Here is a 20,065-nt window from a genome sequence, read left to right on the forward strand (position 1 = left end):
AGGAAGAATAATTTAAATCAAAAATAGGCTGGTCCGAAGGTCGTGAGTTACCTCAACTGACTGCCCACAGTGAGTGTTTAACTCCTTGTTCTACTCTTTCCCCTCTTCTCACTACTGCACTTGACTTAAAAAAAAAAAAAAAAAGAACAGCGGGAGTCTACCTGGCGAATGTGCATGGTCAGCTGGTGCTGGGTAGTGCAAATCTTCTCACACAGGGGGCAGTTATAGGAAGACTTCTCCTCTTTCGTTTCCTAAAAAGAAAGATTAAAAGGGAAGATAAATTTCAAATCACAGTCAATGAGTGCCTTTTCTTTCTGTAATAAGCACTTGTGTCTATGTAGCTGAGAGCATGGGCTCCAGAACCTGCCCAGGTATGAGCTTGTGCAAGTCACTGCTCTGTCTGCCTCAGTTTCCTCATTTGAAAGATGGGAAAAACAGTACCACACCATGCTGTGATGCAGGTTAAAGTAACACACACCAAACACTAGAACAGTGCTGGGATCATAGTAAGTACTCAATAAATACTAGCATTCTAATTACACAGACACCACTTCATCATCCGTGATGGTGAAAAATTAAGCACTGACTCATGGAAGAGCTAGAAAAGAATACATTTCTCCCCAAGCCCAACCTGGGCTATCCTCCAACAGGTTTCAAGGTCTCCAAGAACACATGAGAGATAATAAGGTTCTCAACAGAAGAGCCCACCTTACCGAGAGGGAAGCCCTCAGTGCCTAGCTGTGCACCCAGTGGGCATGCTGTGATTCCTCTGCCCACTGCTAGCACCTGCTTAATGCTGCTCATAAATAATCAACAAAAACATCACACAGAAAATTGCTGTCCTCATCACGACAACTTTGATAGGAATGCCAACCCAAATTGAAGACTTCCACAGAAGGTGACAAAAGAACCAGTTTACTACTTGCTGAGGGGGCTCCTTTTATGTTCCCTCAGAATGCACAGGTCAAGCAGTATGTTTTGCCTTTTTAAGAAAAAGCCAGTGTCGTTCACTAACCCTATGCTACAGATCCTCTTTCCAAATAATTCATGCAGAGTTCTAGGCTGTGTGCATCATTGCCTCCTCACCCTCACAGTCCCTAAGCACCACGGGTTCCTGTCTACATACCCAAAACTAACTGGACCTAGGCTTGGATGCCTCTCCCAGTAATTTGGAGTTGCGGTGCTCAAGAGATTTCTCAAGATCAGCAGAATCACCTGGGGGGCTTTTTCTATGCATTTAACCAGATTCTGGACATGCCACATCAGAGTCAGTGGCAGACTGGGGTTGGGGGGAGTAGAACCCCAGAAATCTGTTTGTCTCACAAGCTCCCCAGATGATGGTGACATGTGCCCAGGTTTGAGGATGGCTAAGTTACTAAGTTGGGTGATTATGAGCACTTGAATTGAAAGTTCATGGAGAGGTAGAGCTGAACCCAAGGAGGCTTGCACCTGGGCAAGCTCAAGTCAGGAGAAAGCAGTGTGGAAGATGTCAGTGCTAACCCAATGGGATGGAGGGCACTGTCCCTAGGGCTGGATGCTCTGTCTAGGCTCTGGGTCATTTCCTATCCTCGGGCATCTTTCAATAGACCTCTTTTTACTTGCATTCATTTGAATGAGTTTCTGCTCCTTGCAAATAACACCAATTATTGAGCACTTACCATGTGCTCAACTCTACACAGAACCATCAGGTTTTTTTCACAACCACTAATAGACAAGCATTATTACGGATCCCATTTTCTGAACGAGGAAACTGGGGTACACAGAGGCGAGTAACCTGCCTCAAGTCAGAGAACTATTAAGTGGTAGGCATAGCATTAAAACCCAGGTCAGCTGCTCCACAGTCCATGCCCTAAACCACTATGCTATATAAAAGTCTGACCAAAAGAACGATTAACCCCAAGGCACAGAAAGGAAACACTCTGGTGGTTGCTTATGAGAGATGATGAAAATAAAAGTCACCCTGAAGACTATAAAAACAAATGGCGCCATAAACCAGACAGGTGGAATGAAGGCATGATGATGTCTAGCTCACAGCCACCTTCTCTCTCACTCCTCTTCAAAGACAAACAAGTCTCATTCTGAGCAATAGGAACTTTTTTTTTTTTTTAAATGGAGTCTCTCTCTGTTGCCCGGGGTGGAGTGCAGTGGCACGATTGTGGCTCACTGCAACCTCCGCCTTCCGGGTTCAAGCGATTCTCCTGCCTCAACCTCCCAAGTAGCTGGGACTATAGGTGTGTGCTACCATGCCCGGCTAATTTTTGTATTTTTAGTAGAGACAGGGTTTTGCCATGTTGGCCAGGCTGGTCTTGAACTCTCAACCTCAGGTGATCCACCTGCCTCGGTTTCCCCAAGTGCTGGGATTACAGGCATCAGCCACCATGCCTGGCCAAAACTTTTTTCTAATCTATGGAATTGGGTCTGAGAATTAGGTATGCTCCACATTTTCTCACTCTCAGAAGGAATTAAGAATATGGATTCTACAAAACATGAACATCCTAGAAACAGTGGGAAAAAAAATTCCCGTTCTTACTCATTTATCATACTTCTAGTTCTTTCTGAGGTATAATGGGGGGAGGGGGTGTCACACTTTCTCAGCCCAGTTCTACAACTGTAGTCGGAGTAGAGCTGGCCAAGGACCCCCATGGGGCAGGGGTGTGGGGATAAACGAAAGCAACAGCAACAAAGTAAGATTTAACAAGGAGGGATATCTCACAGCCAGGCCAAAAGTTGGGGATGAGTTCCATCTCCGGGGTATTGTTGTCAAATTAGTAGATAGACAATTTTACATATATATAATTTTTTAAGTCACCAATAGGATGTAAATACTTTTTTTTTAAAGGCCTCCAAGTGACCAGCCATGGGGAGACAAATGTTTTTTAAAAATCCTCTTGCATTCACCTTACAATAGACAGCAGGCACACCGTGTGGCTGGTGGGGCTGACTTGTGTTGACTCTGGGGTGACTCATGAACTGACACCCCAACCTCTGAGGCTGGCAGTGCTTTGCTGCCAGCCATCATACAGGTCCCCAAAATCCAAGTTACCTGGGAGGAGGTCTACAGACCTAGATGTAACCTTTTAAAACTAACCAGGTCAAGCATGGTGGCTCACACCTGTAATCCCAGCACTTTGGGAGGCTGAGGTGGGAGGATCGCTCGAGCCCAGGAGTTTGAGACCAGCCTGGGCAACATAGTGAAACCTTGTCTCTACAAAAAGTTTTTTTATAATTTAAAAAAATAAGCAAAGCCAGATATCACAGTAATTAAGGCAGCTTACACACATTAGCTGTATAGTTTGTGAAACTAGGAATCAACCATGCTCTGGTGAGAAATAGAGATTCTGTCTCTATTTAAAAAAAAAAAAAAATAATAATAATAAAATGAACCTCCAAGAAAAGAAAGCACTGTGATACTGGAAGAGAGGCCCTCCTGGAGAATTTTGTTTTTGTTTTTTATAAGACATGGGGGTCTCATAATATTGCCCAGGCTGGCCTTGAACCCCTGGGCTCAAGCAATCTTCCCACCTCCGCCTCCCAAGTAGCAGGGATTAGAGACATGACACCACGCCCAGCACCCTAATGGAGAATTTTGAATCCAGTTATTGCAGTCATGCTGGTGGAAGGAGCACACCTCCTGAGTTGAAAGATAAAATTAGCAGCTAATGTGATAACGAACCATTCCATAATGAAACAATCTGGCACCCATGTCAGCATCCGGCTGTGGCTAATCTCTTCTGGAACTCTAAGCTCACATCGATGGGACTTTCCCCGGGCTCCCTCTCTCAGCCCTCCCTGTCTAGTCCACAGGTAAGGAGCCTGCTTCCTTCTTCCCCATACTCTCTCCCCACTGACTTTTGTCTTTTGGATTAAGAACTATATTTACCAGGCTACCTCTAGCCAGAACCTCCATTTCAAAAGCAAACTCAGGATACCAGATCCCTGGAGAAGAAGGGAGGGGGATGAAAGGCGGCCCTGCCCCACCTGCACAATTGCCTCCTCACACCTGAAGAGACAGCCTCCAGTTAGCATGCAAACATGGGGGGTGCTGTGGGCATCCTCCAGGGCCCTAACCACGGTCTCTGATCTGGAGGCTGGACTTGGGACAACTTGGAGCTATTTGAGGAAAAGCTCTTCCTATTACTTCACTTGTTCCTGGTAGAGCAGAAGGATGAGGACGACAACCTTGTCTGTCTTATTCTTCCCCAAATGCCTGGCACCTGGTACAGCAGCTAGCTGGATATAGGAACTGGGTACATATTGTCCAATGGGTTGATGGATGGAGAGATGGATAGATGGACAGTCACATGAGAGTGGAAATAAACCTTTTCTTCTCAGAGCTAGCGCTCCTTCTCGACTCAGGCCACAGTCATACAGGCTGAGTATTTTCTCAGGCACCCATAGGAAGAGAGGCACGAGGAGAAAAGGAAAAAAGAAGAGAGAAAGGAATCAATGTTCCAATGCTAAAACATCACTGACCTCTGCCAGGTCCCCATCCCTCAGCAAGGTGTGGAGAAACGCATCTTCCCCCACACCGCTGGCAGGGTTTGGGGCTGGTACAACTTTTCTTGTAGGAAAAGTTGTATCAGAAGCTTTAATTAAGGCTCTACTTCTAAGAATGTATAGAAAACCATCATATTAATACTCAGAGAATTCTGTATAAGGACAGCCACAGTAGGATTATTTATAAAAAAGAAAATGAGTTCACAAAAGCCCAGCAGGTTTGCTTTCTCATCCATCTCTGGTTCCTAGACAAATGCAAGACCTCCTTCTCTCCAAGGATTTAGTATAGCCTCATTAAATCAGTTAAACCAAACTTAAACACAAGGAAGTCAATTCGTATTACATGGATCCAGAGATGAAATGAGAAGTATTCACTCTCTGCCTCCTTCCTCCACCTACCCTCTGTTCAACAATATGTTGCCAAGATAGCAACACCTTTTCAAGGAAATGTCCCATTTGTACATTGAAGATTCATTTTATTTCCCAGTAGAGAAGACATTAACTTTCATAACAGCATTAACCCTTCTCAATTCCACCTATTTACTTTACCGTGTTCTCCTGATCTGATGCCCAATGAAAATTCAAGATGACTAAACAGCATCTTAAGTGCAATTATCTGAAGCCAAATTCTGTGCTTTTTCAAGGATAGAAAGCTAAACAGCAGCCCCAGCACAGGCAGTACTTATTTGCTATCTAATCTGAAGACACTTAAAAATAGCCAGCTGTGTGAATGAGGAAACAAACCACAGCACAGCAGAGAAATCAGTCACATTCCCTGCCATGGCCATCACGTGAAGAAAGCTTGAGCTAAAATCCAATGGTGGGGCCAAAAATAAGGGCACTTCCACCAACATCGACACCACAGCAAAGAAAACTTTCTCCACGAAAGGAAACTAACATAAGTCATGAAAATTTTGCTCTTGAAAAATGATTAAGGCCTCTGGGTATACCCGTTTTATTCCATATTCTTCCAAGGTTTTATCATAGGAAACTGGGAAACATCTCCCAATATTCTCATGGATTGAACCCACCAGAGGTCACCACCAGGTGTGAACACTTACCTGGTTCCTTCTGCCAATCCGATTTGGTCCTGGAGGCTTCGAGGGGGACTTGATGCCCTGGGGGCTCCCGCCATTCTCTGTGACCTTCCCTACACTCATGACCGCCGACATCATGGTGTTGATGGAAGACAGGTCTGAACCTTCCAAGCCAACGGGCGAACTTGACGTCATTGGGACAGGGGTTTAAGCTTCTAAGAAGCCTCTGCCATAAAACTGAAAATTGGAAATTGCTGATGTGATCATGGGGAAGTTTAGGCTTCTGTCATTGCCAGGGGGCACTGGCCATGGCTACTCTAATTGTAACTCAGGTCAAAAACATCCAACACTGTCTTTCTCCAGTTAAAGGCCACATTCACTCCCAGAATGATGGAAGCTTTCATCTAAACCAAGTCTCGGCACACCAAGGACTAAGTAACCTTGCTTCCTTTCTGAGTGTGCACTACCAACAGGACTCAAACTCATGAGAGGCAGGTTTCTTTACCTTTCCTAATCTGGGTTAGGCAGAAGTGGGAAAGGCCAAGCTAACAATTACAAAGCCCAGAAAGCTACCACCCTGCCAGCACCCTCCTAAGAACCTAGACTCATTTACTACTACATAAATGTTCTAGACCTAAAACTAGTGATGAGAAACATCGGGTTTCATTAAACTCCACTGCTGCAATACAGTGATTTTGATGGGGAGCCTGAATTTTATAAGAGATTTGAGAAGCCAACACTATCAGAGTTACAAGTTTCAAATTGACATATAAAAGCCTGTTTCTTAAAAATATATATATAGCCGGGCGCGGTGGCTCACGCCTGTAATCCCAGCACTTTGGGAGGCCGAGGCGGGCGGATCACAAGGTCAGGAGATCGAGACCACGGTGAAACCCCGTCTCTACTAAAAATACAAAAAATTAGCCGGGCGCGGTTGTGGGCGCCTGTAGTCCCAGCTACTCGGGAGGCTGAGGCGGGAGAATGGCGTGAACCCGGGAGGCGGAGCTTGCAGTGAGCCGAGATCGCGCCACTGCACTCCAGCCTGGGCTGGGCGACAGAGCGAGACTCCGTCTCCAAAAAAAAAAAAAAAAAATACATATATATATATATATATATATATATAAAGCAGGTAACATACCCTAGAAAATGGAAAGAAGAACCCCCCCCACCACACTGCTGATTACCTCCATTTTCTGACCCAACTGATAGACTATGAAACTTCCCCCTGCTGTAGCTATCATTCACATGGAGTAGAAAATGAGTCTGTGTTGACCTCTTTTCTCCTTCTCTCGGTAGTACTCGTTGACACTGGAAGGGAAGCAAAGGTCCAAAGTGAACATCTTTTCACTTAGTGAAGAAAAAACTGTTATCATTTATTTGCTATAATCTTAGACCACTATATTCACAACACTGCAAGGAGTACAAATGAGAGGCAACGTCTGCCTTTCTTTCTTCCAAAACCACATTCTGTAGCTGTTTCTCAACCTTATCTTAACCCCTACAGTACTGCCTGTTATGCACACTCCCAACAGCCAAAAGGACTCTGCAGTAAAATTTCACTTTCTGAAGCTCATATTTATACCCATACATCATATTTTCTTTCACACTGTGCCTCAGTCCTTTGCAAGAATGCTCAGGCTCCACTTGACTCATCTCATGCCTTCACCTAAAAGTAACCAAAGACACAACAGTTCAGGCATTCACTAAAGGCTGAGTTTAGACCCTCTCAGGACAGACCTAAAAGAAACCTGGCGACATGAAAAGAATGACCAAAGGGAAAACTATGGCCCATGGCCGTGTCACAATTTACTTCTTCAAGCCATGTGTGTTCCTTGCAACTAGAACTATTATGGCTACAGGTCCAGTCAGTAGGTAGGAAGTCTACACTTCCCTCATTTTATCTAGGAGGATATTCTTTAGCTGAAGCCCTACCATAAGGTAGTAGGATATTAATATCCTATTATCTCACATTGTGTGCTAATAAATTATGTAAGTCCACAACAGCAGCTGAAGATCAAGCTCATCATCTCAGCTGTAAAGAGAATGTGTAGGAACAACACAAGAAAGAATATGATTTCTCATGGGTTCCTCCTCCAACTTTAGGGGATATGACCCAGCATGTGAGAAATGGTACCACCCAGAGCAGTTATAAACGTGCGGCACCAGCCTAAATTCTTACCAAACGGGCAAAAGGGAATCTTAGGGAAAGTATTTGTCTTGTAAAGAGACAAGATGTGCCTTCCTTGTTAACAGACATTTTGAAAATGTGAATCAAATGGTTTTCCAACTGGTAGGTAAAAGGACTAACTGCAGAAACACACAATTTGAGACTGTGGATCCAGCCTCTTTGCCCCCATCTTTCTCCATAAAGAGAGGAAAGCTACAGCCAAAAAAAATCTACACTCTCATCTTTCCATGGCCTTTCCCCATGCCAGCAAACCCCTTAAATTTATGAAGAATTGTGCTTCAGGCCGGACACAGTTGCTCACAACTGTAATCTCAGCACTTTGGGAGGCCAAGGTGGGAGGATCACTCGAGCCCAGGAGTTCGAGACCAGCCTAGGCAACACAGCAAGACCCTATCTCTACAGATGATTTTTAAAAATTAAAAAAAAAAAAAAAAAAAAAAAAAGAACTGTGCTTCAAACTTCCTGTTTTTAACTGTCTTTGAAGGTTTACTTTGGGCAATTTCTCTATAGGGAAAAAACATGTAGACACAAAGTGCACACGAGTGTGTACACATACTTTTTTCTTAATGGACTACTAAAAAGAGAGTCATCAGTTTCCTAGAGTTTTTGTAATCAATCACGTAATTACGTACTTGATTCATAAATGGATACCTTCAATACTGAATTCACCACCTCCTTTTAAATACGTGTATCTCCCTCATAATTTTAATGTACAGAAAATTATAACATAACTAACTAGAAATCTATCTTTCCTGTAATTGTTACAAACTTTCCACCAATTTATACTATGAGTTTTGAAGATTATCTTGCTTTTGTCACATTACTACATTTAGAAAAGAGGGCTACTCCCAGCTACTTCAGAGGCTAAGGCGGAAGGATTGCTTGAGCCCAGGAGTTCAAGTCCAGCCTAGGCAAAACAGCAAGACCCCATCTCAAATTGTAAAAGCAAAAACAAACAAACAAACAACAAAATCTATGTGTGTGTGTGTGTGTGTGTCTGTGTAGAAAAAGAAAAGAAAAATGTGGTAGAGTTTGCTCAAGTCTGGGAACAGGTTAAACACCTTTAAGACTAAATGTAAAATTTTAAGTTATTAAAAAAAAATTCTAATTATATCATTGAATAAGGGAAGAAACTGGAGAGGAGGGAAATAATAAGTAAACTGACAAAAACATATTCACTAAACAGGGCCAAATTGCCAGTAAGAATTATTCTCAGTCATGTTATCAAAGATACATTCTTGCAAACTACCTAAGTGTCTTAAATACAGAAAGCCTAGCAACAGTCAGTATAGTCAATCAATGTAAGGGCTGAAAATTGCAAAAGCTTATCCCACTTGAAAAGGAGAAGAGCCTTGTTGTTTCCCATTTTGTCTGGGCAGGAAAATATTTGCTAAATGTATTTCTTCCTTGGGGATAAAGTATAAAGTGTGACACTAACCACTGATGACACCGAGATCACTTACATTTACTTCCTTTTCCTATTTTAAGTAAATAGCAATTAAAAAATAGAGACTCATCTCTAATCTGAAAGCGTAATTAATAAAATGAAACTCCCAGCTACACTGTTTGAAAGAAAGAAAAGAGTCACTGGCCTCATCCCTGAGAATTTGTTCCAGAAGCAACCAACAACCAGCCCCTTGGGCTGTGACAAGATTGTACTTCAGTTTGTTCTTATGTCTTCTATTTGAGTTCTTCCTTCAGGACCACAGAGCAGGGCAGAAGGGGAAGAAGATGCTGCACGGCACAATGGAGCTCATTGTTCTATGTTGGAAAAAACCCACCATAACATGTGGGCTCTTCTACATGATCATCTAACCAGAGCAAGCTGGCCAGTATTAGTTGGTCCTATCTACCCTATAACCACATCCTGGACAATTTTCGAACAATAGCCCAACTAAGCAACCTAAACCCTCTGATACTCAATCTCAGGGAATAAAAGATCATTTCTAACATTTTTATGGTCTATTCACGAAGAATTTTTTTCTTTCTGGATATTTACAATCCTAGACTTTTCATTCTTTCCTCTGTAACATTTCTTCTCTCTGACATCACCCCAGTATTAATAATAATATATGTTATTATTATAAAATAAGGCCAGGTGTGGTGGCTCACACCTGTAATCCCAGCACTTTGGAAGGCTGAGGTGGGAGGATGGCTTGAGCCCAGGAATTTGAGACAAGCCTAGGAAACACAGCAAGACCCCATCTATACAAAATAAAAATCAGCCAGGGGCGGGCACAGTGGCTCACACCTGTAATCCCAGCACTTTGGGAGGCCAGGGCGGGCAGATCACCTAAGGTCAGGAGTTCGAGCAGCCTGGCTAACATGGCAAAACCCCATCTCTACTAAAACTATAAAAATTAGCCGGGCGTAGTGGCACATGCCTGTAATCCCAGCTACTCAGGAGGCTGAGATAGGAGAATCGCTTGAACCCAGGAGGCAGAGGTTGCAGTGAGCTGAGATAGCCCCATCACACTCCAGCCTGGGTGACAGAGCAGGACTCCATCAAGAAAGACAAGAGAGACAAGAAAGACAGACAGAAAGACAGAAAGACAGAAAGACAGAAAGACAGAAAGAAAGAAAGAAAGAAAGGAAGAAAGAAAGAGAAAGAAAGAAAGAAAGAAAGAAAGAGAAAGAAAGAAAGGAAGACAGAAAGACAGACAGAAAGAAGAAAGAAGAGAGAAGAGAAGAGAAGAGAAGAGAAGGGAAGGGAGGGGGGGAAGGAGGGGGAAGAGAAGCCGGGTGTGGCAGCATGTGTCATATAGTCCCAGATACTTGGGAGGCCAAGTGGGAAGATCACAGGAGCTCAGGAGTTCAAAGCTGCAGTGAGCAATGATCACACCATTGCATTCTAGCCTGGGCGACAGAGTGAGACCCTGTCTCTTAAAAATAAGTATCACTGGTTATATTCTAATATAATCTCTTCCAACTGGAATCAGAAAGCACTGGGAAGCCAGATGAAGTTCCCAAGTCATAGATATGATCAACATTACCAAGCAGATGAACCTGGTGTTCCAGTTTTTAACACACATGGTCTGGATTTGGAGGGGAGAGAGGGAGAGAAAGAAAAAAAAAAAAAAATGAGATGTCCAAAGTGTTGCTTCCTGACAAACCCTTGGCACCCTTTCTCATCCCACATTTCAAGCCCATCAGATCAAGAACTAACAAGTTATAGTTATAATTTCTTTCCTTTTTTTTTTTTTTTGTGAGACAGTCTCACTCTATTGACCACGTTGTAGTGCAGTGGCACTATCTCAGCTCACCGCAACCTCTGCCTCCCAGGTTCAAGCGATTCTCATGCCTCAGTCTCCTGAGTAGCTGGGATTTCAGGCACACGCCACCACGCCTGGCTAATTTTTTGTATTTTTAATAGAGATGGGGTTTTGCCATGTTGGCCAGGCTGGTCTCAAATGCCTGGCCTCAAGTGATCTGCCCGCCTCAGCCTCCTAAAGTCCTGGAATTATAGGTGTCAGCCACCGTGCCTGGCCTAGTTACAATTTCAACATGATTTTGCACCAAAGCCTCAGGAGGACCTGGAAAGGGGGACGACAATTAAAAGGGAAGTGGGGAGGGTAGGAGGGGAGAGCATGGGAAGACTCGACGTTCAGCATTATTGTGACTCACTGAGAGTCAAAACCACTTCACTAACCTGTTTTCTTTGTGTTATCAAGCTGCCCTCCTTACTGGGGGGCTGAACCTGGCTGGGCCCAAAGGTGGGCAGGGTCACACCTCAGAGCCACCACTCCTGGAGCACACAGTCGGAGCAACCTACAAAAACAAGAAAAGATGATGTTAAAAGAGGATTAAGACCAGAAATGGTCCTCTGCTCAACATCACCGGGAGTCACAAATTAGGACTAGAAAACATTTCCCATCCCTTGCCTGCGATTACAAGCCAGCTGCCAGGAGCCAGGCTGATTCCATCCAGAGTTGTCCCATCAACATCCAAGTAAGAGCTTGGAGCTGAGTGTGCCTTGAACAGACAAGGACACCCCTCTCCCCCAGTCACATTCCAGCAATGTCAAGGGCAGCATAATGTGAGAATGTGAGAATGGCTCGGACCACTGGCTCCCCGGTGGAGGTGGAGCTTCGTGCATCCTAATGGCATGTTCACAGCAGATACCTGCAGACTGCCAGTTTAACAAGAAGAGAAAAGCAAGGCAGCAATTAGTACTATCAGAAACAGAGGGGGGAAAAAAAAGACAGTCGAAGAAATTAAGAAATATACAACTAGCAATGGCTCATGCCTGTAATCCCAGCACTTTGGGAGGCCAAAACTGGGCAGATCATTTAGCTCAGGAGTTCGAGACCAGCCTGGGCAACATGGTGAAACCCTGTCTCTATAAAAAACACAAACATTGGCTGGGTGTGGTGGCAGTGCCTGTGGTCCCAGCTACTCTGGAGCTGAGGTGGGAGGATGGCTTCAGCCCAGGAGGCAGAGGTCGCAGTGAGCTGAGATTGCACCACTGCACTCCAGCCTGGGCAACAGAGCCAGACTTTGTCTCAAAAAATAAATAATAAGAAATATACAACTGAACAGTGCCTTAAAGTAGAGGAGAGATGATTACATCCTCTTGCAGGTGTGAGAAGAAAGTGTTGCTAACACACGTCAAATAGGACCAAATGCAGACCTTCTCCTTCTGTAGGGAAGATGCAGAAACCGTCTCAAATTACACGTGCCCTTCAAAAGTTTGAGCAAGTCTGCTCTGGGGTGTCAAGGGCTTCAAAGCCCTGTGCTGGGAGAAAATTGGAATGCAGCATTTCCCAGAGCTACAGCATGTGGCCACATTCTCTGCTCTCAACACAGCCTCCCTCAGCTAAGGTGAAGAGCACAAAACTGGGAGAAAACTCAGAGGTAAAATAAACCCCACACGGACAACGCCGGGGAAGAAACAACTGCTTGGCATATTTTCTCACTTTTATTTCCCTTCTGGAGCTTCTAGAGACAAGCTGCCCATCTGTGCCACACAGCTGTCACCATGAACCTCAGTACTAACCCACAGGGGTGGACCCTGTCCCACAGAAGGGGAGAGACCCTCAAACTGAACATTATGCCCCCCACCCCACTGAAAAAATGCACATACTCTATACTCAACATTTTCATTCAGTACCAGGAGGGTCAGGGACCCTAGAAACCCACCCAGGGACAGCAGGGTAAGAATCCCTGTTTTGCGTGATATATGACCTGCCATCTTGTAAACTATGAATCAAGTCCATTTTATTAAAAATACCCATGGAGTTTTCAGAAATGCACAAACATCCTTTCAGACTATCTTCACCCATCTAAGGTGAAATTAAATATTGCCTTTTTTTTTTAAAGCAAAGTTATTGTTCTTTTTTCATATTTTAATTAATGATAAATTTTATTAGGAACAAAGCCCGGACAGGAATAGCCATTTGGTTTTTTTCTAGAAACTGCCAAGATCTTCAAATAAATAGCATGAGCCATAGTTTTACTCATAATTAATAAAAACACACTTCAAAATAAAAAGATATAACAAAAATTTTAAAAAAATAAATAGGCCAGGCGCGGTGGCTCACATCTACAATCCCAGCACTTAGGGAGGCTGAGGCAGGTGGATCACCTGAGGTCAGGAGTTCATGACCAGCCTAGCCAACATGGCAAAACCCTATCTCTACTAAAAATACAAAAATTAGGTGAACATCATGGCGCACGCCTGCAATCCCAGCTACTTGGGAGACTGAGGCAGGAGAATCACTTGAACCGGGGAGGCGGAGGTTACAGTGAGCCGAGATTGCGCCTCTGCACTCCAGCCTGGACGACAGAGTGAGAATCCATCTCAAAAAAACCACATAAACACAATAAACACACTTCAGAGTCAGAACAAGTGTCTGAAATTAAAACTTTCTAGCATATAGCTAAGACTTTCATTAAAATTTACACCTGCTACTTCCCCTTCATTCCATTTTATTTCCCTTCATTTTAAAAAGACATCTCAAAAAAAGGTCCACCGAGTAGCTTCCCGGAAGCCACAGGATAGCAAGGGGGAGAGGACGGTTTTAAACAAGGAGGGCTAGGCTGAGAGTCTTGACCTTGAAACACCCATCCCCTTGCCCTTGGGTGTAAATGATTTGAATATTGAGAATGTCTTGCAATATAAAGCCAGAGTTCACTAGGCTGTTTGTTTTGGGTTCTATTAGGCCTGAGGGAGTTGCAGAGCTTGAAGAGTGGAAAAGTACAAAAGAGTTATTAGAAGAAACTTTGAGATACCCCTTAGCTCCACCAACAGTGCCTCAGGAAAAAAAAAAAAAGTAAAAGAAAGACCAGTAGCGCCCTAAAGATGACTCCCGTAGGTGAAATGTGACAGAAAGGCTGGATCTGGTTGTTGGTGGAGGCTGCTGAATTTCTGGATTTGCACTCCCACAAGATTTATGCAAAGCCAATGGAGGCAGGAGGACTAAGAGAGGGCGGAAGTCCCTCTGTGGGGGGAGGGAAAGGCCAGCCCCCAAGCCCCGGGGGAGATAAGGGACAATGCTATGTAAAGCCAGAAACAGAAGATTAAGGGGCAGGTCTCCAGGTCTAAGGAGATAGCAATGAAAAGATGAAAGATAAGGGCTGCATCCCAGCTTCTGAAAAACCAGAGGGTTTCTTTCCTTTTTTTTTTTTTTTTTTTTTTTGAGATGTAGTCTCACTCTGTCGCCAAGGCTGCAGTGCAGTGGCACAATCTGCAACCTCTGCCTCCCTGGTTCAGGCGATTCTTATGCCTCAAGCCTCCCGGGTAGCTGGGATTACAGGCGTGTGTGCCACCATGCCCGGCTAACTTTAGTTTTTGCATTTTTAGTCGAGACTAAAATTGGGTTTTTAGGGTTTCGCCATGTTGCCCAGGCTGGTCTTGAACTCCTGGCCTCAAGTGATCCACCCATCTCAGCCTCCCAAAGTGCTGGGATTATAGGCAAGAACCTGAAGTGTTTTTTTTTCCCCCCATGTTTTTGAGATAGTCTGATTCTGTCATCCAGGATGGAGTGCAGTGATGTGATCTTGGCTCACTGCAACCTCCGCCTCCTGGGTTCAAGTGATTCTCATATCTCAGGCGTGCACCACCATGCCCAGCTAATTTTTGTATTTTTAATAGAGACAGGGTTTCGCCATGTTTGCCAGGGTGGTCTCAAACTCCTGACCTAAGGTGATCCAACCACCTTGGCTTCACAAAGTGTTGGGATTACAGGCATGAGCCACCGCGCCTAGCCTCCTCAGGGTTCTTGAAGTGAAATCTAAACTCTGACCTAAGGCCCCCAGGAAATGTGGAATAAGTTTAGATGCCTAGGATGATGGTTGAGGCCCTGAAAAAAAATGTACCCACAGATGACAGAGCAGTGGGTTTTACAACACTTGACCAGGAGGGGCGCAGTGCAGAGCCTCCACAATGCCCACAAGTACTTAGGATGGCTGATGCATGCTGTGTAAGAGCCTAGTTAACCAGTTCAGGCCAACCCAGGACAGGCTAAGAGTTTGAGTTCACAGTTCAGACACTAAAATGGTCTGAGCCAGGAGGGAGCTTGACAAATAGCAAAGGCATCTCTTGAAGGACGGGCCGAGTCTTGGCTAGGCTGGGGACAGAATCAAACCTAGCTAAATGTTCCACGAGGGCCATGCCTGTTCTGCCTGCAAAGCTCAGGGCAAAACAGTTCTTCTCACCACCTCACATGTGCTCTGAAGGCTGAGACAGCTGTGATGACGGCTTTGAGTTCCAGAAAGTTGATGTGTTTCTTGGCTTAGGGTCCAGGCTATGCCTTGGATAGGGCGGCAACCCACGAAAGTCACCCCCCCGCCACCGCCACCGCCAACCCGTGGCTGGCACAGGCTTTGGTAAGACAGGAGCCTTAGCGTGTCACACAGCGCCTCTCAGCATCTAAGCAGGCCCCTACACCATGGGGCACCGGGAGCTGCTTCAGCCAACTCCGATCTTCTCTTCCTGGGTGAGAAGGGGCTCCTAAGAGATTGGGGGGAGCTGGGCGTGGTGGCTCACGCCTATAATCCCAGCACTTTGGGACAGAGAGGCAGGAGAATCACTTGAGGTTAGGAGTTCAAGACCAGCCTGGGAAACACAAAACCCATCTCTGATAAAGAAAAAAAAAAAGAGGTGGGCGGGGGATGTATCCCTTGGCACATTCAAGACAAAAGTGCAGAGGTGAAGGGGGGCAGCAAACTTGGGACCCAAGATATATGTCAGCCTCCTCTTTGGGTGTCTTCTGAGCTCCAGAACATTCTTATACTCTCATCCTCTGAAGACTACAGCAAGCCAGGCACAGTGGCTCATGCCTCTAATCCCACCACTTTGGGAGGCCGAGTGGGAAGATCACTTAAGACCAGGAGTTTGAGACCAGCTTGGGCAATGAAGTGAAACCACATCTCTACCAGAAATTCAAATATTAGGCAGGTATAGTAGCACCCTCCTGCAGTCCCAGCTACTTGGGAGGCTGAGGCAGGAGGATTGCATGAGCCCAGGAGTTCGAAGCTGCACTGAGCTAGAATGATGCCACCGTACTCAAGCCTGGTGAACAGGGCAAGACTCTATCTCAAAAACAACAACAACAACAAAAAGACTAATCGTCAGGCTCTTTAACCTGCCATTCAGTGGTCTCCATGCTCTGGCCTCAGTCTACCTTCTGGCCCCGTTGCACACCAGTCCCCATGGTTACCCTCTCTGCTCAGTTCCTTGCCCCAGAATATCTGCCTGCACTCCTCTCCTGACCCCATCCCTCACGGCCATGTTCCACATGACTCCCACTGACCTATGGCTCTTGGTTCCAAATTCCAGGACACACTTACCTCTAATTGTGCCATCAAAATCATGGCTAACAATTTTTGAGCGCCACGTGCCACACGCATTGTCTCATTTAATCCTCATAACAACAACCATGAGGATTGTTCCCACTGTACAGCCATAAAAACAAAGGCTGAGAAACAAACACTCGTCTCCAAGATCCTAGAGCTGCTGCGTGGTAGAACAATGCAATAAATCCAGTTTCTGACCTCTGTTAAATTTCTTCTGGAAAAGTGTGTGACTCCTGGCCCATGGCTGGAGAGCACAGGTGCGCTCCCTTAGTCACATTCTCTGACTTCTAGTAATCTCGCTCTGCATCACTGCTGCCCTTCCAGATGCTCAGCACCTGGCTTTCCATTTCCGTCCCGGTCAAGGCAGGAAGGAGGAGTGCTCTCCTCCCCCTTCACCTCTGCCTTCCTCTCCCTGGCAGGAGGCAAAACTGGACTTCCACCTCAGTCTGAAAGGTTCGCTGCAGCGGGCAAGAGTTCGGAAACACTACGCTTGCTCTGCAAAGTGATGGGACACTTCACGTTCTATACCCTTGTGTTCTAGAAGCAGCCAAGCAAGGTAGGCTCTGCCTGAATCCTGAACAGTCCAGTCCTATCTGATGAGCTGACCTTGCAGAGAAGATCCATCAACACAATGCAGGGAGAAATTAACTACTACAGACCCTCCACCAAGCCCCAAGGGCAGAAGCATCCAGCCCTTTATTGGAAATGCAAATTCTCAGTCCCACCCCAGACCTACTGAGTCAGAAACCCTCTGGGGGGCTGGTGCAGCAGTGTAAGTTTCTGAGTTACCAGCTCTCTAGAGGCTTCCATCCAGCCCTGAGAACCAGCTCATGAAGAAGCCCAGGATCTCCCTGAAAACCTTCCTTTAGTGAAGATTTGGGAGAAGTTGCTTGGCTTATCATACACCTCCAGAGCAAAAACCAAGGCCCTGGATCAGAGACAAAGATCCCCATTTCTAACTTTGGCTTTATCTACCACAACAAAAAATAATAATAAATAAGGGATAGGGAGGAATGAATCTATGCAGGGCTTCCTCAGGAACAAAAACACATCAGAGGTAGGCTTCAGACAGGCAAGGCCAGCCTGCAGTGCATGGCTGGCAAAGCCACATGGGCCTGGGCCTTCAAGCAGCCCTGGACCCTAAAAGCCTTCTCTCCAGCAAATAGCAGTTGCCAAGCCTGTGCTACCTCCCAAAAAGCTCCTTGGAGGGGGTTGTGGAATCACCTCCAAACCTGAGCCCTTCAGCCAGGATTCCTGGTGGCCCCGGGTACTCTCCCTCGCCTCTCTGCTGCTCCCAGGCAGTGAGGAGTGAGCAACAAGGGGCAGGTGACGGGAGAACAGTTAGGGAGATAACTTCAAGGGGAGACACGCAGCCCTGAGGTTCCCTCTTACAGCCTTAGAAAATGCTCACTGTCTACTACAGTTTGTCTCTTAATGGGACCAGAGAGTGGAGGAAGAAAAATCAGAGGTCATTCTCACAGGCCAGGGTGTCTGCTCCTTACTCTGACTAGGTTTCAGATGCTCTGCTGGTCTTGACCTGGAGCATTTTATTAGAAATAACACAAGCTACTGATGCTCCTTTTCAAAAGCAATGTCGGTTGTTCTGAGGTAAAGGAAAACTTCAATATTTTGTAAAGTGTGGAGGAGGGAGCAGCTTAGTGCAGAGTAATAGGTTCCATGCAGGAAGCAGCTTCTCTTAAAAATCACTTGGACATTTAAATTACTATATTACATATAACTTCAGCAGGGAGGCACACGTTGACTGGGAAGACAGAGTCCCTGCCTACCAAACTTACCTATGTCAGTCAGATTGAGTATTTAAAACACGAACCATGGGAGAGCTGGGGAGATTCTCTGGACAATGCCAGATAAAACCATCCTGTGGTACCCCATGCTTCTTCCTGCACCTCTCTGCAAGGCTCTGTGCTTCTTTAAGGGAAGGAAATGGGGCACAGTCGCAATGATAAGCTTTCCTGCTAGTACGTGAGGACTATGAAGAAGCTGACTCCACTTCTTGTAGCTCTTCTCCAGGGAGCAAGTCTTCCTGCCAGGACCTAACTACTGCCAGATTTGCAAGGCCAAGACACAGCTGCTAAATGGCAGCCATTTGTCACACAGCACCCTGCTCCCCTGGGAGGGGACACAGCAGCCCTCGGCGCTCAGCTGTGGGAAGAGTTGAGTCCCTGGCCCTTTCCCCAAAAAAGCCAGACTTTTCCTAAACATTGTTTTTCAGCCTGCCTGCCAGGACCTGGTATTTCATCACTTTGTTGCCTAACTTAGCAGAAACGTGTATCATCCTCTACTCTGGGTGGCCAAGGTGGGCTATGCTCTAATAAGGAAGCACCCATGCTGGACCACAGGGATGGAGGGCCCACAGGGCACCCTCACCTACCCCTAGGGCAGGGCAGGGTCTCCTGGGCCAAGGTTAAAGATGACTCTGCAGGGGATTAAGTTGAGCAGCTCCCCTGCCCTGTCCCACCCTAAGATCTGCTCTCCTGGCTTATCAGGTACACGAAAGGGTAGGGAGAGGCCTCCCTAACCCACCTTGGTTGAGGAATTTGAAAACAGAAAAGAATGTTGCTGTAAGTAACAGAAAACGGGATTCAACTCAGAGTATACTGGAAATCTAATGTGCATCCAATTTTATTTTTTCCAGACACCCCTTCCCTGATAAACTGGGGCACTGGTACTTGTGACACAAACTCCATGCTAGAAATATGCTAGGCACTTTACATATATTTAATCCTCCCCCAAATCTTGGAAGGTAATGATTAGGCTATTTGCTAGATATAGCACAGTTTTTAAAGGGCAGAGCCAGGAGTCTAGCCTGGGATTGTCTGACTCCAAAAATCTCGTACTTTCCACTGTACCACAAGAAGGGTCTTTGAAAAACCATTCAGAGAAGGGTCATTAGCAAGCTAGAGGACTGGGAAACCAAGTCAAGGGGAAAACTGGAAATGGCTAACAGAATGAAGACAAGAGCTAGCTACAAAAGCTACAGGACTGGTGTGTGGAAGACGGGCACACTCATTGCACGGGTCCACCGTGGAAGGAATGAGGCACAAATAAGCAACTCTGGAGCGCCACAATTCTTTAAACCAGAGTTTTGAACTAAGCCCTCAGATGGATAGAGGCCAGATAAGGTAATGAGCTCGCTGTCCCCAGGAGTCTTCAAGCAGAGGGTAGGTAACCTCTGCTTGAAGGTTAATAAAAAGCAAACAAAAAACCCCAGTCCAGCAATGGGTGGGAGACCAGGTTAGAAGACTCTTCTGACTTTCAGATTCCGCACTTCTAAGGGGACAATCTATTTTGCGTAACACTTGTCCTCTCTGCATAATACCTTAAGATTCCAAAAGCATGTGCAAGAATAAATAATTACAGCATAACTTAAAAAGTACATGACATGGGGAATCTTTTTTTTTTTTTTCTCAGACAGAGTCTCACTGTGTCACCCAGGCTGAAGTGCAGTGGCGTGATTTCGGCTCACTGCAACCTCTGCCTCCTGGGTTCAAGTGATTCTCCTGCCTCAGCGTCCTGAGTAGCTGGG

At 45.6% G+C, this 20,065-nt stretch overlaps 1 protein-coding gene across 11 annotated transcripts in view; it reads right to left on the minus strand.

The window, feature by feature from the left end:
• RREB1 (ras responsive element binding protein 1) overlaps positions 1-20,065 on the minus strand; it is a 201,365-nt gene that overhangs the window by 64,444 nt on the left and 116,856 nt on the right. For all 11 annotated transcript variants that reach the window (XM_078000970.1, XM_078000972.1, XM_078000968.1 and 8 more), the window contains exons 2-5: positions 11,372-11,490; positions 6,719-6,842; positions 5,559-5,771; positions 162-251 (exon numbers count right to left, since the gene is read on the minus strand). In XM_078000970.1, the coding sequence (XP_077857096.1) occupies positions 162-251; positions 5,559-5,729 (261 nt within the window). In that variant the 5' untranslated portion in view covers positions 5,730-5,771; positions 6,719-6,842; positions 11,372-11,490. The remainder of the gene's footprint in view (positions 1-161; positions 252-5,558; positions 5,772-6,718; positions 6,843-11,371; positions 11,491-20,065) is intronic.

This window comes from Macaca mulatta, chromosome 4 (genome assembly GCF_049350105.2).
Source record: "Macaca mulatta isolate MMU2019108-1 chromosome 4, T2T-MMU8v2.0, whole genome shotgun sequence".
In the NCBI taxonomy this organism is placed as follows: domain Eukaryota; kingdom Metazoa; phylum Chordata; class Mammalia; order Primates; family Cercopithecidae; genus Macaca; species Macaca mulatta.